At 48.8% G+C, this 24,578-nt stretch overlaps 1 protein-coding gene across 1 annotated transcript in view; it reads right to left on the bottom strand.

Moving 5' to 3' along the window:
• Positions 1-427: 427 nt before the first annotated feature.
• Positions 428-24,578, bottom strand: part of LARGE1 (LARGE xylosyl- and glucuronyltransferase 1) — a 548,933-nt gene continuing 524,782 nt past the window's right edge. Inside the window, exons 13-15 of the mRNA XM_086712419.1 lie at positions 10,768-10,914; positions 4,777-4,972; positions 428-1,937 (exon numbers count right to left, since the gene is read on the bottom strand). Of these exons, the coding sequence (XP_086568545.1) occupies positions 1,740-1,937; positions 4,777-4,972; positions 10,768-10,914 (541 nt within the window). The 3' untranslated portion in view covers positions 428-1,739. The remainder of the gene's footprint in view (positions 1,938-4,776; positions 4,973-10,767; positions 10,915-24,578) is intronic.

Raw genomic sequence — 24,578 nt, 5'->3', positions numbered from 1 at the left:
TCTTACTGATTGTTTTCCTAAGTTTTTAAAAATCAACCTGAGTGAAATCTCCCCTTGGGCATATAACACATGGAAGGGTCTCATAGGTCAGATTGCGGTGGGGTGTCACATGGCCACCAGGACAGAGTCTTAGAGGCTCACTCTGCTACTGACGACCAGGTTTTAACGTGCTAGCATCTGAGATATAAAACATCTGGCTTCCGTGCCGAGACAGAAGCTGGACAGAGACTCTGAAGATGCTTTGAGGGTCAGAGGGTGTGGTGAGATCTAACCTCAGAAAAGGAGAAAACAAGGTTAAGGTTCAAATGGTGAGAAAAACAAAACGGGAGAACACAAAGTGTAAAGTTGCTGTTTATCGATCTTGCTCTCTACCCTGGAGCTACCCTCTGCAGCTTCTTACATGAGTGGAGGGAGGGAGCGGGGGAGACACAGTCCGTACTTTCGTTTATTGAATGCAGCGTTCGCTGGTCACATTGCAACTCAATACAAACAGCCCAGCCTAGAGGAGGGCGTGGACTTTTGTTCTCATCAATGTAAACACAACATTAATATTGAAGATTCAAGAAAATGGGTAAAAAGTCCAGCGTCTCCTCAATCCTTGTAATGGTGGTAAAGGTGCTTGCCTGCCCTCTGGACAGGTCCCAGAGGGAGCCTGAGGCTGTGACCTCCTCCCACCCGCAGCGAAGCAGCACGGAGTCGGAGGAACCCAACACATTCTTCCTCAAGGTCTCCAAAGGGACATGTGAATCTTCGGAATTGGGCATGTGTGAACTATTAAAGTTCTTCTGAAGGCCTGGGAGGTTCGTACCTTTCATGTGCACCGAAGCAGCCCCTTCAGAGCCCTTTCTTCAGGAAGCGGTCACTGCCAATAGAAAATGTGACTGGTTGTAGACGGGATGGTCTTCCTATTTCCGCAGTCCCCGTCTTAGCCCCTGGATTCTGGAGAGTAGGGAATTCAAGGTCATGGGGGCCTCAGTGAGAATCCTGAAGAGGGCTGCCCATGTTTAAATATTGGCAAGACTCTTGTCCTCCTTGCTGGGCCACTGCTCATAAGGGGATGTTGGTTGACGCAGCTGATTCTCTTTCAGAGACTTAAAAGATCAAGTTTTCAATTTTGGATTCCCAGACCAAAAACAAACAAACAAAATCCCCTCAAAGGAAAAGAAATCAAAGCAAAACAAGAGCGACCTTGAGGATAAAGAACCAACCCACCCCACCTCCAGGTCCCACCAGGTATAATGTCCCCACTGGGTCTTTCTGCATGGTTGGTTCAGATCATTGGATGGCCCCCACCTTGGATACACAGGTAGATTGCAGGACACAAAAGAAAGTTTCCTCTGACAAAAAGACAGTTTTGCCTTTATTTTCTGGGATCGCTAACCCCCAGCACCCTGACTTCCCTTTCTTAAAAAGCAACAAGAACATCCCTAAAGACCAGCTCGGTTTTGTGGCTTTTTAGTAGGATAACCCCTTTGCTCCCTCTAACACCCCTGTGTCCCGTTCTTGAAGAGACTGTGTTGATGAGCTACTCTTCCACATTCTGGGAATGCCAGATTGTGGAGCAGAGAGGAGCTGGCTGGATCCTCGTCCCAGATCTCTGTAGTGTGGGCGGCTTTGTTGGGCCAAAGAGACAAATAAAAACAAACCAAAAAAGCATTGCTCAAATTTTGAGTTTGAAGGCTGGGCCCCAAATAGCAAAGTGGCTTTTCCCCTGCAGAATAGGGGTGGGTTTCCTGGTGCTAGCTGTTGTTCTCAGCCGTGAGATATTTGAGGGCGGCAAAGCCATAGCGGCGGGACATGTCCTGCTGAAACTCTTCCTTCAGGGTTTTGAGACAGATGCGGTATTGCTTGTTGGACCGGAACTTGGTGATGTCAAAGCTGGGGGCGTGAGGCATGTGGATCATGTAGGCATTGGGCAGCACGATGAATTCATATTCCTGGAAGACAAGAGTAGTGTGAGAGCGCTTGCAAGAACCCTCCAGAATGCATGATGAATGCCCAAGTGCATGACCAAATGACAAAGTGACTGAATGAAGTGGGGAATGATGTCAGCAAGGAGGGTGGGGCCATGGAAAGCCTGCCATGCTGGAGAGGGACAGAGCAGGGCTGTTTCCCTGACTCTGGACAAACTTCTTGGCTTCTCTATGCCTTAGTTTTCTCATCTATAAAGTAAAAGTAATAATACCTACCTTGAAAGATGACTAATAATGTGTGGATGATGCTGGGCAGAGCTCATGGCCCATGAAAGGTTCTTGATAAATGTGAGCACATGCCCACGTGGTTGTTCTAGAACGACATAAGCCACGAGAGACTCTGTTGCTCAATTAAATGATGTCTGTTTATGTGATTTCTCATAGGGCTTGATGAGGTTTGACAGACTAACATACTAGTACACAAGAGGGGACAAAAAAGGAATAATAAAAAAAAAGATCCCAATGGAATCTCATAGATTCCCAATCTCATAGATTCCATGAGCTTTCATGGAAAGCTCATTAGGAACAAAGCTCTTGCCTACCTATCCTTCTTACACGTCACATCGCCATACAGGGGCCTCCGCTTGGCAGAATACAGAAACTCAGACCAAAAATAAAATGTCTCCAAACAGCCCAAATGGGTGACATAAATTTAGAACGTGTAACAAAGGAGAATCCGGTGCACCTTCACTCAGACTCTGTGTATTCTGGTTTTGGACATAATGTCTGATAGGCTTTGATCATCTAGTTTCCCGGCCTAGAACAGATCAGAATAAACTATGAGAGGGAAAATCAGAATGGAGAAAGGTAGGGGCACCTGGTGGCTCAGTCGGTTAAGCATCTGACTTCGGCTCAGATCATGATCTGTGGTTCACAAGTTCAAGCCCTGCTTCTGGCTCTGTACTGATAGCTTAGAGCCTGGAGCCTCCTTCGGATTCTGTGTCTCCCTCTCTCTCTGCCTCTCACTCTGTCTGTCTCTCTTTCTCTCTCAAAAATATATAAACATTAAAAAAAAATGGAGAAAGGCATCTGTTACAGATGGAAGAACACTGACCGCAGCAAGAAATGACAGGTGATGGTAAGGAGGAGTAAGAAAAATTCCTGAAAAGAAAATGCAAGAACTGTCAGAGCTTAGCTGTTGCGACATCTCCTACAGGGGCAAAGAAGCTCACCGATCCCATTAGCCCCAGTAGGTGTGGCTGGATTACCTGTCAGGTATGACCTCATCATTTCCTTCAATCACTGGAAAGGGCAAAATTGGCTGTGTTACTGGCAAAAAAGGGAAATAAGCAAGAAATGCTCAAGAATCCCACCAAAATTGCCTAAAACAAACAAAGCCCAGGTTTTAGTGCTGGAAACATTAATTTTATTTGAACCAGTTCACCTCACCACACTGCTGGATACAAAAATAGTACTTTTCTTTTTGTTCAAGCAGAAGCTGAGGCAGACTAAACATTTCTGTATGTGAGTAGCACTAGACTACCTCCAAGTATCAATGACAAAATGAATACTATCAGTCATGCTTCTGTTGTTAAATATGGACACTAGTCTACAACCTTCCATCTACACAAGTGGTTTGCAACCCTAGATACTTATTAAAACCACTTGGGACTGCTCTCAAATATAACGAGCTGTTGGAAAATTCTCCAGGTGATTCTCAGGCCAGGCAGCACTGAGCATATCCAACCTTGCTTTTTTTTTTTTTTTATGAATTTGGTGCTCCTGTTGAGAAGTATGTGCACTGTGCTCCATGAACAGGTGCCTTGGAGAATAGACACAAAGAGAAAAAGGTGGAGTCGAGAGGCCCAGGAATCTTTCTCCTAACTTAACCAGATCAACTTTACTTTTGTTTGTTTAACACGGGGGGCTGATGAACTGCAACATGTCCGGCTTGCTGCATGTTTTTATAAATAAAGTTTTATTGGAACACAGCCACACTCATTGGTTGAGATACTGCCTACCATTGAATGACAAAGGCAGAGTTAAGTAGTTGAGAAGGAGACCTGTAGGCCCCACAAAGCCCCCCATTCAAAAAAAATTTTTTTAATGTTTATTTATTATTGAGAGACACAGCATGAGCATGGGAAGGGCAGAGAGAGGGGGAGACACAGAATCTGAAGCAGGCTTCAGGCTCTGAGCTGTCAGCACAGAGCCCGATGCGAGGCTTGAACTCACAAAATGTGAGATCATGACCCGAGCTGAAGTCGGACGCTTAATCGACAGCCACCCAGGTGCCCCTAAAGTCCCCAAATTTTCCATCTGGTCCTTTGTGGAATAAGTTTGCAGACTCCTGGTTTAACCTGTTGGAATTCTACTGATTTCTTCTGAAGCAGGTGTTTAATAAGTATTATTGAATGAATGAAAGTGTTTCACAATTAAATACAGTCTAAAGACCATCACTTATAGTTATAACGTACAATAATGAGCTGCCCCTCAGCCTCAAGCCTTGTGTCACTCATATGGAACTCCTAAAATGCTTTGGGCCACTTATATGGCTCTAACGCTAAGTGACGATTTTTCATCCTCATCATTAAATTGGGTAAGGATGGGGGGTGGAATGTTTTGTCACAGGACACTCACACTTGCCTGGGTCCTGGTCAGGAATCGAACTCTCACCCAAATGTAGAGAAAGAAGGTTTGGAAATCAACAGCCCTAAGAATTAGCACTGCCATTTTCTCACTTCTGGTCCTAGGCCATGTCTTGTTCCCTCTCGGGCTCTGCTTTCTCACCTCCAAGGTCCCCTTTCAGCCCTGAAGTCTAGGCTGCTTCTTTCCTCACAGCCATGACAGTCCATTGTCTCACCTGTGCATCCAGTTCCATGATATGAGCCACCTTGTTCCATCCAAAGCCCACAAACCTCCGGTCATACTCAGGGCAGTCCCTTCTCACAACAACATATGGCTCGAAATCAGCTTCCCACTCAACACGGTAAGGCGTGGTGGCAGTCCGCCACTTGGCGAAGTTTGTGGGAGCATGGCCTTTTGTCCAGACGTGGTACCTAGGTCACAGAGAGAAAAGCCATTGGGCAAAAGGAAGGAAGGAAAGGTTTATGCCGATACGGTCCTTGTGGGTTGCACTGTGTCCCCCCCAAAAGATGTTCAAGCTCTAACTTCCAGTACCTGTGAATGGGACCTATTTGGAAAGAGGGTCTTTGCAGATATATCAAGATGAGATCATGGTGGAATAGGGTGGGCTCTAATCCAACCACTGGTATCTTTATAAGAAGAGGCAAATGTGGACACTGAGACACACACTGGGAGGATGCCATGGACAGGTGGAGGCAGAGATGGAAGTGATGCTCCCACAAGCCAAGGGACATCAGAGTTGGCCAGCCTCCACCAGGAGCTGGAAAGAGGCAAGGAAGGATTCTTCCCTAGAGCCTTTGGAGGAAGAATGAACCTGCCAACACCTTGACTTTGGATTTCTGGCTTCCACAACTACAAGAGAATAAACTTCTGCCGTGTTGGGCTGCCCGCTTTGTACAATTTTGTTATGGCAGCCTTAGGAGACTAACCCAGTCTGTTATGTACATCTTTCACTAACGCCAAGACTCTCACAATGAAGGGGTCGGTGAATTCGTGGAGTGCTCTGTATCATTTATATGGAATGAACTGCAGGTGAGCGTGTGCTGGTTGATCCTACCAGAGAACACGGTGCTCCTGCCCTCGTACAACATTCTCCCCCCTGAGGCTGAACCTGTGACCGTGTCACTCCTTTGAGTATGTTACATCATATGGCAAAAAGGATCTTTGTAGAATCCTCATAGATGTAATTAAATTGACCAATCAGTTGACTTTGGACTAATTAAAAGGGGGATTCCTGAGGTGGGTCTGGCCAAATCATGTGAACTTTTAGATCTGAGTTTGGAAGAGAGTGAAGAGCCATGTGTGGGCTGCCTGTGGGGGCAACGTGGCAAAGAGCCAGCAGGGAAATGGTGACCGTAGCCTTCCAAGTGCAAGGAAAGGAAGTCCATGAGCCCAGAGTTCAGGAGAACTGTAGTCTTGCCCTCACTTTGATTTCAGCCCAGTGAGACCCTACTGAGAATCCAGACATTCCATGCCCCAATCTCTCACCCTCAGGGACTGTGAGGTAACAAATTTGTATTGTTTAAAGCTTCTAAATTTGTAGCAGCTTGTTATACAGCAAATGAATACAACTATGTAACAACAATCCTAACAAGCTAATAGTTATTAAGCACTTACTGTATACCAGTTACATTGTAAATACTGTATCTATAGCTTTAAATTGGTATAACTTAATACCAAGTTACAAATAATAAGGATGGGCTGGGATTCAATCCTAGACAGCCTGGCTCAAGGGCCAGGACCCTGAACCACTATGCTAGGTTATCTCTCTTCCGTGTCATTCTTACCCACACTCTCTGGTCTATACACACAGCAAAGAGTCAATAATCAGACACTAAGTTGAATAACTTAACTAATGAGTAACCTAAAAACCTGAGGGGTACCTAAGACAGAGGGCAGACAGTAGGGCAGGAATCTGCCTCTGGAAGCTACAAAGAGATGGCAGGAGGCTGGGAGCCTAGTGAAGGCAGCAGACCTGGCCCAAGAGCAAGGGGTTAGGGACAAAGAACACGGTAGAAGATAAAATGAAAGTGAGACTGAAGGGTAGGACCGTAACATCTTAGGGAGCTACAGGGAGAACAGAGCTCGTGGTCTGGGGGTTCCACCTCCACGCAGGAGGTGAGATTTTTTTTTTTAATGGGTATTTATTTTGGAGAGAGAGCGAACAAGAGGGAGAGAGCACGCATGTGAGTGGGGCAGGGGCAGAGAGAGAGGGAGACAGAGGATCCGAAGCGGGCTTGGCGCTGAGAGCAGAGAGCCCAGTGCAGGGCTCGGACTCAGGAACCGTGAGATCATGATCTGAGCCAAAGTCAGATGCTCAACCGACTGAGCCACCCAGGCGCCCCTAACGCGAGTGAGGTTTAAGTGAGAGTGGGTGGTCAGTGGAGCCCTGCTGGCAGGGGAGGCGGCCGCTTACTTATTCTGCTCCCTCCTGATGGAGGCTGTGCCTGCCCTGAAGCCTGAGGAACTCCCCAGTGCGCGGGCACTGGCCTTTCAGTAAGCTGTGTTGTGGGCGACATGGCCAGGCTGGCAGAGAGCAGGGACTTGAATCCTCAGCTCTATCAGTTCAGCAACTGCCACCTAAACCACAGTCACACAATGGGAAGAAAAATGAAAGGCTGAGTCACATCACCTTAACAGAGTGTGAAAAGCAGGGATACTGCAAGATGTTGGGATTAATCAAAAAATCAGGCTGGGAAGGAGTTGATTTTCCATCTGTGAACTAGCCCAACAGGCAGCCTTGACATCTGAGACTTGCACAGAGCCGGCCCAGCACGACCGGTGGCTGTGAACGTGCGCTAGGCTCAAGCATGGCACAGTGGGACCACCGCACCAGGGTTTAAAACCCACCTCCGCCACTTAGGAACTGGGGACCTCGGTCAGCAAAGCATTTAAACGAGGCTTCACTTGCCTCTTGCATCCACTGGAGAAAAGAGTATCTATCTTGTTGGACTGCTCAGGAACTGAAATGAGAAAATGTTTATAAAGGGCTTGGCACAGTGCTAGCACACAGCAAGCGTTCAATAAATGCTCCTTCCCTAGAGGCACTATAACAAGGCGGCTGAAAACAATGGCTCTAGCGGCGCCTGGGTGGCTCAGTCGGTTGAGCGTCTGTCCGACTTCAGCTCAGGTCATGATCTCACGGTCCATGAGTTCGAGCCCCGCATCGGGCTCTGTGCTGACAGCTCAGAGCCTGGAGCCTGCTTCAGATTCTGTGTCTCCTTCTCTCTCTGCCCCTCCCCTGCTCACACTCTGTCTCTCTCTCTCAAAAATAAATAAACATTAAAAAAAAATGTAAAAAAACAAAACAAAACAAAAAACAATGGCTCTAGAGCCTCCCTGTCTGGGTTTGAATTCTGTCACTTAGCAGGTGCAGAAAACTTACTGAATTCCTCTGCTCCTTCATTTCTTTCTCTAGGTGAATTTATTAATAAATAACAATTAATATGATTCATTTCTTTCTATAGGTAAAACAGAGATGCTAATACCTACTTCATAGATTTCTGACAACTATGTGAATTCACATAAAGTATCCAGAGCAGTGCCTGATATGTAATAATTCCTCAAAAAATGAAAATATTCTCATTATTTCCCCTTGTTTGCCCTAACTGCAATGTCAGTTCACAGTGGTCTTACTCCCAGGGATATCAATGCATTAATAGCCTTCTTATTTAGAATATAAACTCGTGGCCTACTGTATGAGAAAGAGGAAATGGGGGAGGGAGGCAGCTGGCTCAGTCCTCTACTCCTGGGTGGGAAGGCAGCTTTCCTTAGCTCAGCAGGAACACTGACAAGCATACTGAGTGGCTGGTCAGCACAGAACAGGGTGACATTACAGTTCACCTGCCATGAAAACACATCACAGTCTGAATACTCGCTCAAGGAACCTACCGTGAGTCCAGTAGACATTGGACTTCAAGGCTGTTCTCTGGGACCATCAGCACCAGGTAGCCTCCAAAGAAACAGAGATGAGAGAGGTTTCCTGGATATAGCATGTGGGATGCTACTTCTGAGAGATCTGGGGGCCTTCTGCTTTGAGCAGTGGTACTTAGACTTGAGCTGAGTACCAGAATCACCTAGGAGGCTATTTTTTTTAACCAATCACTGGGTTCCACCCCCAGAGCCTCTGATCTGTTACATCTGGAATAGGGCTTGAGAGGTGGCACTTGGAAGTTTCCAGGGGATGCTGGATGCGACTTGTCCAAGGAGACTTGATAGGTCATCATTTGGAGGGAAGGTGACAAAAGCAATTTCTTGGAGGGAAGGTCTATAATTTAGCACTTGGCCTTGTGGCTTGTGAGCTGTTGGCCAGAGCAGCAATCACGGACGCAGCAGGCCAAACCTCAGCTCTCATGACCACAGACATGGCCTTGAAATGAGTTCTCAGATCACCTGGGGATGGGGATGGAAGGAAAGATGCCTTGGAAATGTACCAGGCGTGGAGCCATGAGGCTATGGCATCTGTAGGAAACTCAGACTGATTTTGGTCTCAGTTCCTCCATGTTTACCTTTATCTTCTGACACTGATTGGTGGGAACATTCAAGACCCAGTCCAATGGTATTAGACTTAAAAGCACTGGCTGTGCAGCTCCTAAGACCTGGTCTGAATCCAGGCTCTGCCACGTACTGGCGATGTGTCTTTGGGCAAGTTATTTAGCCTCTCAGAGTCTCAGTTTCTTTATCTGTAGAAGGGGAATAACAGTTATCTGCCTCATGGATTTGTTGTGAGGATTCCATGAGCTGATGACAGTGTCTGGCAGAAGTTTTATATTCAAAAACTGGTAGTTGTTGTTATTTTTTCTCCAAGAAGAAAGAAGTCTTCGTTTTGGGGGGCAGGTATTAAACCAAGTGATTTCAGATCACTTTCCAGAATTCTGGATACAGGAAGAAGGTTGGGGTTCAAGTCCTGGCATGAGCAGGTCCCCTCCACTCCTCAGTTTATCTGTATAAAATGTGTAAAAGGATCATCTCCAAATTGTTGAATGAATAACCTATCTCATGAAGGTACTTTCCCAAAATAAAACTTGTTTGAGAAAACCTTCTAGAAACTTCTAGTAACTTAGTAGTAGTATGGAAACTTAAGTTATTATTACAATCTTTTTAAAAAATTTATTTATTAAAAAAATTTTTTTAATGTTTATTTATTTTTGAAAGACAGACAGAACATGAGTGGGGGAGGGGCAGAGAGAGGCGGGGACAGAGGGTCTGAAGCAGGCTCCAGGCTTTGAGGTGTAAGAACAGAACCCGATGCAAAGCTTGAACCCATGAACTGTGAGATCACAACCTGAGCCGAAACTGGCCACTGAACTGACTGAGCCACCCAGGTGCCCCACTATTACAATCTTTTTGGTAAAATTCGGGTTGCCTAGAAATGTATGATTTTTCACTCCAAGGTGGCGTTGGCCATTCTTACACTGTTCAAAGCGGAGGCTTCTCTGTAAAATCGGAGATGGGAGCAGTGGCTCTGTCTTCAGACTGTTCTGTCATGAGACCGGGGAGGACTCATACTTCCCCCAAGGGCACTACACTTACTGTTTACACTTACAGCCTGTTTCTGGGAGGAGTCGGAGCCCCTTCCCACCTGTGCAGGTGCACACGCTCTCTGGGCACTGTGGACAGGTGGCAGGGCAGCTCCCCTGCGATGCTCCTGCAGGACTTTGGGAACTTGGAAAGTCAGGCAAGTGAGAGGCTTGTTCAGACCTGTCACTTGGGCAGTAGCAAAGTCAGTGGCCCCATCTGCTATATGTGACCCTGCAGTCACCTTGATGCCATTAGTTGTTGAAGGTACATGAGCCCATCCTAGGCCTGAGGACCTTGGAGACCAGACCACTCACAGAAAAAGGAAAAGGGGGAATAGGAGTCATCATGCTAACAGGACGAACCCATTTCCCAGATGAATGAAGTAACAAACAAACCAAAGAGAGAATTCAGAGAGAGGAGATGGGATCAAGTATAAGCTGAACTTCCTACCTGACGACCCGATCCTTCCATCTGGACACATGATGTCCATCACCCATGTGCAAAACAGAGCACACGGCATGTGGGAAGAGAAAGAATATTCCAAAGACCTAGCAGGGGCCAACGGTGCTTCTTCTGGCCTTTAAATGGTTTAAGGTAGCAACAAACTTCTGGGCCAGCAGCTCTGGTGCCTGGGTTTCCAAGAAGGTCCCGGACACCCCCAGGAGGGATGGCACCGAGGGCAACTCACCTGAATGTGAAGAGAGTCCCCATGTCCAGCATTGACAGCAACTCCGCTTTGGACTTGGGGAAAGACAGCCGGTAGCGCAGTGTCTCGAATGCAGGGACAATCATCGCTTTCTTGGTGCTGGCAAGGTCAAGCTGGATGACAGACTTCCTGAAAAGAGAGGGCAGGCAGAAACAGGGTCTCATGATACCAGGCAAAAGCCTTTCCCACGTGAGGACAGGGAGAGGGTTGGCACAAGGGGGTGGAGGACAGAAAGCCCAAGTCAAACTCTCAGTTTAAAGATGGGGAAACTGAGGCTTGGGGAGGCCAAGCAGCCAGTCCAATACCACTCAGGAGTCCAGAGAAGCAATGTCACCTCTGAGCCAAGTGCAGAAGGCAGGTCTCCAAGGACTCACGGGGGGTTGGAGCTCAGCCTGCAGGAGCCACTGCGCTGGCCGCACACTCCTGCTGTGCCACTGGCCACATGGCATCGTCAGACGTAAAGCTGATGACGTGATCACCAACCTGGGCATTTCTGGGTCGCCTCTCTTGGACTCCTCAACCCCTTGAATCCCCCAGACCCTGAACCTTTAAACTAGCCAGGCCCGCCCCTTGCAGCCAGCACCCAATACAATAGAGCTTTGGTATTCCATGCAAGGGTGGGACATTCTCCATCCTCTTACTCACTCCTACCTTTGACCCTGGCCTTCTGCTCGACTCCCCTGAGACCCAGCTCCTGCCCTTCTAAATTCGTCTGCCATTGCCTAGCTCTGTGGCCACCATTCTGAAGGGGAGAAGAGCAGGAGGTTTGTAATGGACACAGAAAGATGATGGGTCTTGTACCAGGCAAGTAATTTAGCTTCTTACTACCTCAGTTCCTCCTCCCTAAAACGGGGCAATGATCTCTCCCTCCTGGAGCTGTTGTGGAGGCTGAACAAGGTAATATAAATACAAATGCTGTTCGGTACACTCGGCACATGGCTGACTTGTAGCAACAAAAGGTCACTATTCTGCCACGACACCATCATTATTCCGGCTTTGGTCTTCCTATGAGCCCTTTTGGTCACAACTATGGTACTTCATTCTGGCTTCCTGCTCAGACCACTGACTCTCGGGTCTCAATGCCAGCAAGGGCTATTTGCTTATTATCTCTGAAGTCTTCCTTGGGGGAATCGAGGCACTGGAAGGCATTTTGCAAAATACTGGAAGCAGCAGTTCCATAGCAATACAACTTATCGCCGTATTGTTAAAGTCACTTCACTCGACACAACTTTGAGCCTATGCGTAAGCAGGGACTGGTCTGCAAAGGGAAGTCATGCTACCATTTAGTAACTGTTATCCCGGGCCAGCATGGGGCAAGAACAGAGCCGCAGTTTGAGAAGGATGAGGCAGGGCTTGGTATCCATCCATGATGAGGTCAGAATAAGGACAGGTCTCGGAAGTTACCCTTGCTTAAGGGGTAGCACCAGTGTCCCCTTGAGTAGAGGTGGCTGAGAGATGGACCAGAAGGTCATTTTAGAATGCTCTGAATATCATTTGTAGTTCATTCTTTAGAATCAGGCTTGTGTTATGTTCACTATATACCAAATCATATATGGTCCCGATGGCACTATTTCTGGGGAGACTCATAGAGGGTGACACCAAGATAGAATCTGGGTGAGCTATATTTAGCCAGTTGGAGGACAAGTCTGAGTCAGACAGCTTTGGTCTGCGTTCCTCTCCTGCTTTGTGTCTCTGAACAATGACTTCATGGCTTCAAACACCAAAGATTCCCTCATCCACGGCCAAGCATTCTCTTCTATATCAATCTTATATTAGACATCAGCAGAACTGAGGCTCGTCACCTTTCCTCCAGGAAAACTAGACAACTTATCTACTGGTTCTGGGTGTTGAGGATGGGACACATGGGTCTACAGAATTTCCCTGGACTCACCAGGTAGCAGAGCCCCTGCAACTACCAGGAAGGAGGGGTTGGGAGGTCCCCCCCTCCCAGCACGGATAGATAGTTGCTACTTATTGAACAATCACTGAGCACACCCACTATGTGCCAGGCACCACACTAGGCACTGGGAGACACAGACTGAACAAAATAGGCCGCATCTTTCCTGCCCGGTATTTACATTCTTGTCTCAAATATCTCAGGATGCTAAAAGCCCAAGATTGCATTTGCAGATAATTGTGTTAAGATAATTGGAAAAAGCGTGGGAGGCCAGTAGCTCTGAACCACAAAGGGATGGGTGAAGCGTGCATACACAGCCACAACAGAGATCCAGGAATGCGCGTGTGTCTATCTCTATTACTTTTATAATCACAGTCACGGTGGCCACTTCTCAGGCTGCCTGCTCAAAGGTGACTCCCCTTCTCGTCGTCCCTGTGTGGAGGAGCAGCTCCCAGAACACACGGCCAGGGCGGTGTTCAGGGGCAGACACTTGACTCAGGCTGAGCAAATCAGTTTCTCACTCTTGGAAGTTTGAACGGAGATGCAGAGACTGAAAACCAAAGAGCTGACATGTACTAATGTCAGGCAGCACTCTAGAGGCTTCTGAACTTCGAAAAAGATTTTTTTTTAACATCTTAATTTATTTTTGAGAGACAGAGAGCACAAGCAGGGGAGGGGCAGAGTGAACGGAACACAGAATCCGAAGCAGGCTCCAGGCTCTGAGCTGTCAGCACAGAACCCGATGTGGTGCTCGAACTCACAAACCATGAAATCATGAACTGAGCCGAAGTCGGATGCTTAACTGAGCCACTCAAGCGCCCCGAGGCTTCTGAACTTCTGCTGCAGGGGGCCCAGAGCTGCCCAGGTTAATTATGGTCTCAGATATTGGTTTTTCCAGATTCTACTTTGATTCCATAAGAAATACCACTCAGCTAGTTTTTGTCTTGTTTTCCTTTGATTTCTTTTCATTTTTATTAAGCTGCCTACCATTGGTTTCTGTTGCTTGCAGCCAAACCACCCTGATCGATATGTTGCAAGGCCCAGAGTAAGCAGACCCAGTAAGCAGCATGCTTCACAAAATGCAGCCCGAGAAAGCCTTATTTCCCTGCATAGAGAGCATCAGATTCTGGAGTGCTTTCTGCAAATTCCCTTTACTCTCCCTGAAACACGCACTGCCACAAAGATGGGTTTGTCACTAGATAGGCCCATTACAGACTCAGTTCAAAGAGGTTCTGATATCGATGTCCTGAATGGGTCTCATTACGAAGTTGCTGCAGCAGTAAAGTGGTTCCAGGATGCTGACTCTGAGCACATCTGCTCATGGACATGGCAAAGACAGCTTGGATCCTTCCACACGGCTTCCTTCCCTTGCTGGGGGTTTGTGGACCACCTAGGGATGCACAGCATGCCTCCACTATTTACCTGGAAAGTGAGTCCTGCAGGAGATGGAGTGTTTCCAATGCAGAATCTTCAGGGAACAGAGGGGCAGTATAGTTGAGGTCAGAAGGCTAGACCGGGAGCCAAGAGACCTGAGTTCTGGAGCCAGCCCTGACAGGCTGAGTGACTTTTGGTCACTTCACTCATTCCTCTTAGAATCCTAAATCTAGATTAACACTGAAGATTCTAGAAGGCAGTCTGGTACAGGAGCAATCAGACACACTTAGCCTCTAGTTCTGACTCTAGAAAGTCACTTGAACCATTCTGAGATTCAGAGTTCATGCTCTCGTTAAATATTTTGGTGAGGAAAAGCACACGTGCATATGGAAATATTTGGTGCCATGCCTAGCACACGTTAAGCACTGCATATGTGATGGTTCAGCCTATGAGACGGTTGCTTTTATGTGCCAACTTAGGGAGGCAATGCTGCCAGCTGTTTGGTGGAACCACTCATCTAGATGTTGCAATGAAAATATTTCATGGATATAATTAACGTTTACAATCAGCTGACTGGAAATAAAGGCCTGAAAACAAGGCCCGAACCCACAACTGTGAGATCATGACCTGAGCCAAAATCAAGAGTGGGATGCTTAACCAACGGAACCACCCAGGCGCCCCTGGACTGAGGGACTCTTAAAAGAAACCTTAGGCTTCTACTGAAGTAGTTCAGAACCCTGTGCAGCACATGCAAGTGACCTGGGGCCAGCCAGCACTGGGTTCAAATCCTGCCTGCCACCTTGGGCATGATGCTCCATTTCTCCTGCTCACAGGTTCCCCATCTACAAAGTGGAGATGATGACTCTTACCAATAGGGCTGCTGAAAGGATGAAGCAGAACAGTCCCTCTAGAGCCCGACCCAGTGTCTGACTTAGAATAGCTGCTTCACAAACAACCCCCTTCCCCTTTCTGGCTCGGCTTACTGATGGGCCTGTTGCAGGAGATGTGTGAGTGCAGGGGAGGCGGGAAATAGAACACACTCTCACACCTGGAGTGGGACTCTGGCTGCCAAGCTGCTTATCTACAGAGACAGACTGTGTTAGATCTCTGTCTCCAGCCACATCTCTGGGTCCTTCTTCATGTCCAAAACAAGTCAGGTGTTCCTGGCAGATTAAGTTTGGCCCCGTCTGATCTGGCCGAGCTGACGGGGGGAGGGAGACCGTGCGCTGGGTGGCATCTGTCTTCGAGCCCTACTAGTGCTCTCTCCTGCACATCTTCCCTAGGCATCTTCCCATAGCTTGCTCAAGTCTACAAATACCGCCTGCTTTGCTCTTGCCTGGGAAAAGTGGTGAGCAGGGGAGAGGACATGAGCAGTGAGGATTCCTATACCAACTGACGGGGTGGCAGACAGCGGACTGTAGGCTTGCCCGGGCTCAGTGTCATGTCAAAGAAACAGCACGAAAGGGTACCCTGTAAGGTAGACAGGCTTCCTGGGGTTTCGAATGACCAAACCCCAAGACTGGTCCTGACCAGTGTGTGTGCACATCCATACACACAAGCACATACACCCCTCCCTCCATCTCTCTCAATCTCTTTTCACCCCATCCTCTGCCCAAGAGGCAGGTCTCTGTCACCAGGGAAACAGGTACCAGGCACGAAGAGATTACGGAAGAGCATCTCAGAGAAATAAGGAACAGGGCACTGCAGAGCTCTTCTGACTTCACCCCATCAGTGGTGAGGACAAGGGCTTGGGCTGCCCAGCATTGCATCCTGGTGGATCACTTATCCTCTCTGTGCCAGTTTCTGTATCTGTGATCACGGGGGAGGTGACAACAGCACTAGTCTCAGAGGGGGTCTGTGAGGACCACACAGCACTTAAACAGAGCCCTGCAGACAGTAACCACACCATGCACGACGGCCACTAGCACGACTGCCCACCCATCTTCTCACAGCGGCTTGACTGGGGTCCCAAAGGCTGGCGCCAGCACTGGCCAAGGTCTGACTCTGCTACTCATCTGTTCATGTCCTCACTTATTCCACCACGTGCCAGAGGCTGTGTGAGCGCTTGGGATACATCAGTAAATACAACAGGCAGACATTCCTGTCCTCGTGGAGCTGACATTTCCAGGACGGAGACACAACAGTAAGTGAATTACTGTTGGAAAGCAAGAATTTCTGTGAGAGGAAGGGGCTGGGTGAGGGGTATTAGGAATGCCAGGGGTGGGGAGTGGGTGGCAGTTTTAGATAGAATGGTCCAGGAAGGCCTCACGGAGAAGGGTGAACAGCAGGTGAGGGAGCAGTCATGTGATCTGGGGCAGGAGCTTTCCAGGCTAAGGAAGCAGCCAGTGCAAAGGTCCTAATGACGAGAGCACAATAAGGAACAGGGAGAGTCCCTAAAAGTGGGGCCAGAGAGGCAACGAAGGAAGAGGGGTGCTGCAGGTCACATGGGGTCGTGTAGATCACTGAAGGTTGAGGTGGGCAAGAGAACGGCACTCCCACTCCTCTGAAAGCGTCCCTGTCCTAATCCCAGAAACCTGGCAACACGCACCCTTACTTGGCAAATAGGACTTCGCAGATGTGATTAAAGATGCTGAAATGGAAAGATGATCCTGTTTTACTTGAGTGAGTGCAGTGTAATCACAAGGGTCCTTATAAGACAGAAGCAGGAGGGTCAGAGTCAGAAAGAAAGATGGGATGATGGAAGCAGAGGTAGGGGTGAGGTGGCCACAAGCCAAAGAATGCCCCCTAGAAGGCAAGACATTCTCCCCTAGAGCCTCCAGAAAGAACGCAGCCTGGGGTGCCTTGATTTCAGCCCTGAAAGACTGATTTCCGATCCTGACCTCCACTACTGTAAGATAATACGTTTGTGTTGTTTTCAAGTATGTTCATGGTGATTTGTGACAGCAGCCACAGGAGACCAATACAGAGGTCTTGGGATTTTACTTAGTGAGATGCAGTGCCACTGGGGACTCTGAGCTAAGGGGTGAGATGAGCTGCTTTCTATATTAAAAGAATCCCTCTAGGGGTGCTTGGGTGGCTCAGTTGGTTGAGTTTCTGACTCTTTTTTTTTTTTTTTTAATTATTTTTTTCCCAACGTTTATTTATTTTTGGGACAGAGAGAGACAGAGCATGAACGGGGGAGGGGCAGAGAGAGAGGGAGACACAGAATCGGAAACAGGCTCCAGGCTCTGAGCCATCAGCCCAGAGCCTGACGCGGGGCTCGAACTCCCGGACCGCGAGATCGTGACCTGGCTGAAGTCGGACGCTTAACCGACTGCGCCACCCAGGCGCCCTGAGTTTCTGACTCTTGACTTCAGCTCAGGTCATGATCCCAGGGTCATGGGATTGAGCCGTGTGTTGGGCTCCATGTTGAAAGTGGAGCCTGCTTAAGAGTCTCTCTATCTCTCCCTCTGCCCCTCTCCCCTGCTTGCTTTCTCTCTCTCTCTCTCACTCTCTAAAAAAGAAGGGTCTCTCTGGCTGCCTTGTTGGTAAGAGGTTCCAGTGCTGCACGGGCAGAAGCAGGGAGATCAGTCAGGAGGCTCCTGAGGTGATGCAGGTGAGCTAGCTTGGACCAAGCTAGTAACAATGAAGGCAAAAAGACTAGCCTGGTTTTAGAGCCAGCAGGATTTCCTGACCCATTGGGCGTGGGCTGTGAAAGTGGAGTACAGGAGGTGACCCAAGGCTCTTGGCTTGCATCATGGGAAGACAAGTTGCTATCAACAGAGATGCTGGCGTGGGTTTTTGGGGGAAGATGAGACTTCAGTTTTGAACAGTTCATTTGAGATGCTCATGGGAGAACTGAGCAGAGGCACCGAGAAGGCCATTGGGACATAGGAGTTTTGAGGTCAAGGGACAGGGCTGGGTGGAGCTATATTGGGGATCAGTGGCAGATGCCTTTAAAGCCACAAGACTGAACAACATCACCGAGGGACGGTGGAATGAGAAGAGAAGTAGCCAGCAATGAGAATTACAGGGAGGGACTAATAAAGTCAAGAACCACCAGGAGACAGGGATGTACTTCGGTAAGCCACGAAGAAAGAAATGGAGCAGCCATCAGCGGTCAAATGCTGTGGAGGAGTGAAGAGGAGAAGCGGGCACTGACCACTGGATTTTGGCAACGTGGTTTCTCCCTTGATGGCTGCCACCTGGACCCGAAGCAGCAGCCAAGACCAGATAATGGGTGGGTGTGAGAGCCATGGCCATTTGGCATGGCCTGCCCGTACTTCTGCAGAAATGAACCAAATCAACATAAGAGGAGGGTCAAATCATTTGTCAGGAACGGGATCCACGTCACCATGCTGGCCCCTCGTCCCCCACCTAGCATGCACGCTGATGGTCAGAAGAGGCTGGCTATGGTGGAAGCAGGGGTGTTCAGAGAGGCCAGGGTCACTTGCCAAGAAATGGGACCTTACACTTGGCAAAAACATACAACCTTGTTGTCATGAGTATCTTTGCTGTGAAAAATGTTTAGTTTCACCTTATGTGATTAGAGGTTGGAAAGAACTGACCGGCATGGTGCGGTGGAGAGGAAATAAGTAAAACCTCCCCACTGACACCTGACCTCTTAACAGTGTGCTGGGAGCCAGGAGAGGAGGCCAAGTTTTCCATTTAGACCCTCTAGGGGTCCCACAAAGGGTCACGATTTGCCTGCAAATGGGACTTGAGTTACTTGCCAGTTTCCCTCAAAGGATTAGCTAACTCCTTCCTCTCTACTTACCTGCACTCTGCTCTGTTCAGAATTCCCTGAAACAAAAGCTTCCTCTCTCACGGGCATGGGCTTAGGCACTGCCAACCCCATTTGACGTTATTTTTAGGAAAACAAAATGAGAAAAATAATCTATCTCCAATGTACATAAAAATGAGAGGGGCGTCTGGGTGGCTCAGTCGGTTAAACATCTGACTCTTGATTCTGGTTCAGGTCATGATCTCACGGTTTGCGGGTTCGAGCCCTGCATTGGGCTCCATCGCTGAAGTGAAGAGCCTGTTTGTGATTTTCTCTGTCTCCCTCTCTCTGCCCCTTGTCTGCTCATGCTCTCTCTCTCCCTCAAAATAAATACAACTTAAAAAAATTTTTAAAAAGGAGACAACACAGTCAAATTTGAACAGGAAGAAATGGTTTTGGAATTATCTCCTGTTTCAGTCTATATTGGGTGGGAGGGAGGGGGGCACAGCCGCAGGGCAGGCAGGGCAGTGGAGGATAGCGGACATCAGGTGTCAGTTCTGGGCAGGCAAAAGGGAGAAGGGCAGGGGATGGGATGAACCAGGACCCACACCTCTCACTGAGATGCTCTTCAACTCCTGCTGTGTGGTAGCCACATGGCATTGTGGCATCCCTGTGGCCAGGTAGCCTGAAGTTTCAGGAGGAGCCAGCTAAAATTCAATGCATTTGAGGGCTGAATCTCCCTCAGGGGGGTGCCAGTTTGAAGGAGGCTGAATAGTAAGAAAGAGCGTGATCTTTATTTAAAAAAAATTTTTTTTTTAAGTTGATTCATCTTGAGAGAGAGAGAGAGATTCCAAGGGAAGGGGAAGGGGGCAGGGAGAGAGAATCCCAAGCAGGATCTACACTGTCAGCACAGAGCCTGATGTGGGGCTCGGACTCATGAACTTTGAGATCATGACCTAAGCAAGAGCAAGAGTGGGACGTTTAACTGACTGAGCCACCCAGGCGCCCCAAGTGTGATCTTTTAGATGACAGAGATCCTATCTGAACCCTACCCCTTCACTAATTGTACAATGGGGGCAATTAGCTCAACTCTCTGGGCTTGTGTTTCCTTATCTTGATAATAAACATTTCACAGACCTGGTTATTAACAGAACTGAGATACTACACTCATTAATTAATGGACATTTATGAAACCAGGCATAGAAACGGAGTAGAGAGCTGAATGAACAGATATAACCTGTCTGCACAGAGCTCAAAGTGCAGGGGGGGAGGAAGACAGGAGTGCAGGGCTCTCTGGTGCAGAGTCACAGAGAGTTTCCCACCACTGTGTTCGAGGAAGCAGGAGTTAGCTGGTTAGGGGAGGGGGCTCTAAATATTTGCAAAGCTCTGAAAATGAGAAAGCACATAAGGTTTGGGGAAACTGAATTTCTTAGAAATGCCTGGTACATTCACTGTAGGTGGTTAAGAGACGGTAGTAAAGAATGCTTATGTGTGTTCAGTACCAAGCATCTTAAACACTTTATATGCTTCACTTCTTGAATCATTGCCATGTAGGACACAGGCACCAGTATTTCCAGTTTACTGATGAAGCCACTAAGACTCCAAGAGGCTGAGCAATTTGCCTTATAACCCAGCTGGCAGGTGCAATCACCATCATCACATCATCATTATCAAGTGAAGGTGATGACAATCACTGTTTTAGTTAAGGCTGCACCAGCTTAGAAATAACTGGGAAAGATCAATAATCATGGGATCTGTCTCAGCCAACTCTGTTCATGTGGGGACTTTACACCTGGAGCACTGAGCCTCTTGGAGTCCATGGGTCAAGGCAGCTGATGGAAGAGCCAGTGGGAACGGGAAGGAGGGAGACACCGGTGGCTACAGCCCGTATGCTTATCCTCACGGCAGACCCTTCCTCACAGCAGCCAGGTGGGGCAGAGGCCAGAGCACAGGCGGTGTCTGGAGACGTGAGCACCGATGTGCTGGCTTACTGAGCCTCCCACACTGGCGATTTCCTTTCTTCAAACAAGTGGAGTCTGCCATCGAGGCCCCGGATCTGGCCACGATCAGTAGTGTCCCTTCATTGTCAAATCTGACACTTGTCCATTTTCATCTTCCCCAACTCCTCTCTCATTTGGTGCTAAGACCACACCCTCTGCCCCCAGCTGGAGAACTCCATCCCAGAATTTCTGGACAGCAGCTTCCCCCTTGCGTCGGCTTTGATCAGGGAACTGCTTTGGGCATCAGCCCTTGTGGTGCTGGTTACCATTTGGATATCTCTTGTTCTGTCTACCTTTGGGCAGGGGTGGGGGTAGGGGGGAATCCTTGATTTCTGCTCGTGCGAACTTCTGCTCCCATAACAGAATTGGCTGAGCTGGTATTTTGTGGCAGTGCGATGAATGGCTGGGGCCAATGCTGACCAGTGACAGACTGCTGGGAACCACGGGCTGAAGGCACTGGGGCTGGCGTCGAAATGCCAGGAGAGAAGGAGGAGGCTCATCAGCTCTCGGAGCCTTGCATTTGCACAGCCCAGTCGGCAGCATCCGATATCAGAGAGCATGCTGTTTAATCAAACCTGAGCTGTAAGGAGTCCAAGCAGCTCTTATGGGCTCCTGGGGACTTAGGTGAAAGTCATATTCAAAAGGGATGGGAGGCGGGAAGGAAAGTTATGCTGGAGTGTGCACCTATTTCTGAAACCCCAGAACGGCCTCACGCTTTCTCTTAAGGCTTTGTGCACAGCCAGCAGGAGGAGCTTTGCCCTTGCACCTCTCCTGCCCACCTCTGCTGGCCTTGACGCATCCCTCGGATGATGGGCCCACATCTTCTTGGGGACTGCTTCCTTCTGGACAGCTCTTCTCGCTGGGGATCGTGGGAGGTGGTTCTGGACAGTTCTGCTCGCTAGGGATGGTGGGAGGTGGCCGCGGTCACAGCATGCAGACAGCCTGCGTGTGTAACCTGTCAGCTCTGCCAGGCCTGAGGTCAGGGATGCACCTCGTCCACGGCTGTGTATCTAGCTCTGGCACACAGTAGGCACTCAAAAAGTGTACAGAGAATGAAGGAATTCGTCTATGGTTGTCCTATGGAGGAGAGGACGGTATTGTGAAGGTTATCCTTTGGAAATGATGGGAGTTTCCAAAACTGGGTTGAAATTGTGGTTGGTCCTGTCCCTTAATCCACAGGACCTCTGGGCACATTTATCTTCTGCACGTTCATCCTCTCGCTTGGATAATGGGAATGGAAGCCCTGTGCACTGACTGGGTCGCCATAAAAAGGAGAACATTTGTCGAGCACGTAGCACAGTGCCTGGTACACAGAAGGCACTTGTAAAACGCTCCTTCCTTCCTTGTTCCTTCGCAGACTGCTGTGCGGTCACATTCTCTGGTGATGTTCTCCAGGAGTACGTGGGCACAGCTGAGGTGGTCCCTGCTCGAAGAGAAAGCTGAGGCACACGTCTGAGGCTCACCCTCAGACCCTTTCCTGATTTCAGCTTCTTCCTGGAGCTAGTGGGTGGGCAGGATGCAAACCAAACCCGTAAGTGAGCTCAGATGGTGAGAAGCAGCAGGCTAGTGTGGCCACAGGTGTAACCAACCGGGGAGGGGCAAGGAAGGGCATTCGTGTGTGTGTGTGTGTGTGGGGGGGGGGGGGGGGTGAGGGAGCATAAGGCAAACTGACACCTCGCAACCCCTCCCCCACTCCGTGGGATGTGTGTGATAGTACTCAGGCACTCCTGGCTGCCCAAGGACACAGGAAAGGAAAGAAAACAAATGGTTAACTGATAGCGATCACAGTCCTGCAGGACCCAAGTCTTCATTAGTTTACAAATGTCTTAGTAAACTACAAGAAAAAGGCAATCTTCTCAACAGCCTAATCTCCAGAAATCCTTAGACTTAGTTTCCTGGAGCCCCCAAATCACCCTCCCCTCCACAGTGATGTGGGGAACAGGCAAGGAGGGAATGGTAGGTAAAGTTAAGTTGCTTTATAACCTGCAGCCCACGGATAGATACTTGAGACAGAACACAGAGTCACACATTTCTCCAGCAACCCCCGTCCTGTCCCAACGCTAATGTCTTACTAGAGAGAAAACAACTTTAACTTGACAATAGCAAGGCCTCCGGTATCCTAGAAGTCCTCTTTAGCATAGAAAGCTCATTTAGAAATTCCCCCCCCACCTTTTTTTTGTCTTTACCTCCCGTAACTCCCTAGTATACAATTTTTTTTATAATGTTTATTTATTCTGGGGAGAGAGACAGAGCATGAGCAGGGGAGGGGCAGAGAGAAAGGGAGACACAGAATCCAAAGCAGGCTCCAGGCTCTGAGCTGTCAACACAGAGCCCGACGTGGGGCTCGAACTCACAAACCACAAGATCATGACCTGAGCCGAAGTCAGATGCTTAACTGACTGAGCCACCCAGGTGCCCCAACTCCATAGTATATAAATGGTCACCCGTCACACTTATAATGCAACTCTTTCTGCCCAAGGGTCCTGTCCCCGTGCTTTAATAAAATCACCTTTTTTTGCACCAAAGACGTTTCAAGAATTCTTTCTTGGCCATCAGCTCCACACCCTCACCACTCCACAACCCCATCGTGTGTGTGTGTGTGTGTGTGTGTGTGTGTGTGTGTGTGTGTGTGTGTCTCAGGGAGGCTAGGAGAGGCCCCTGTCTCCAGCTGCCCCCATCCCCACCCCTTAAACCACCTAGCTTCAGTAGCACTAGATGTAAGCATGGCTTTAACCAGAGTGTTGGGGCTCTGAACCAGGTTCAGGTTCACCTGAACCGCATCTCTGAGGGCTCAGCAGCCTCCCTCAGGGCGGGGGAAGGCAGGGGCAGAGTGCCGCTGTCCTGATTACTGTGCTGATAACCTTAGAGGCAGGCAGGCCTCACACAGCCAGCCCTGCTTCCTCCCTGAACAGGGAGGCAGGTAACAGGGTGGACTCAGACCCTATTCCAGTTGCCTAGGAAATGAGCTCCTGGAAGACAGGCTTCCAGGAGGTATGTGGGGACAACAGCAAAGACTTGCAAATGAGGGTGATCAGGCTGCCCACAGAGAATGCGACTGTAAAAGACACACATAATGGATGAGGTCTGGAGAGCCAGGGGGCTCCCAGGCCCCAGCAAGATCCCGTGGCTCCGAAATTGGTGGCATTAACATATCCAGAGAGAGAACCTGTCAGTCAGAGAGGGGTCAGGAAGAAAGAGAAGCTGAAAATGAGTCTTGGGGGCAAATTTTTAAACAACGAAATAGCTATAGTTACAACACCACGCTCCACGCTAGGGACTCCATATTCACCACCTCATGTAATTCTCAACATCCCTACTGACCCCTATTTAACTACCCCATGGCCACCATATTTACTGTTAGCAATCAGGGCTAAACTTCGGGGAGCGCTTTCTCTGTGAGGGCACTTTGTTAAGTGTTGGCTGTGGGTTATGGGAGGGCAGTCAATACCCCTGAAGTTAGGAGGGCAGCTTTGGGGCAGGCTGCCCGATTCACATCCTACCTGGACCCTCACCAGCTTGTGCTCTCGAGCAAGTTACACCGTCGTGCCACAGCTTTCTCTTCTCTGTGCATGTGGTTGGGGGGGGGGGCGGTTGTGAGGCTTAAATGGGTTATCTCATGTAGAGGTGAAGACAGCTCTCCAATGCATGGAATAGCACTTGACAAATACAACCCGTGATGATGGGCGTGGCCATCATGATGGCAGTGGAGATGGGCCCATCAGGCAATGGGAGCAATAAACACCATAAGCACAGAACCCTTGGGATAAGCCCAAGATAAGTGAATTGTCCCCTTGGCAATGCTGTGCCTGAGGGCATGCTTCTTAGTCTAACCCACCTCGTCTCTAAAATGAGTTGTGAT

This window comes from Puma concolor, chromosome B4 (genome assembly GCF_028749965.1).
Source record: "Puma concolor isolate L17-30 chromosome B4, mPumCon1.1.hap2, whole genome shotgun sequence".
Classification (NCBI taxonomy): domain Eukaryota; kingdom Metazoa; phylum Chordata; class Mammalia; order Carnivora; family Felidae; genus Puma; species Puma concolor.
The sequence above is the reverse complement of the archived record's forward strand: the minus strand, read 5'-3'. Positions and strand labels throughout refer to the sequence as shown.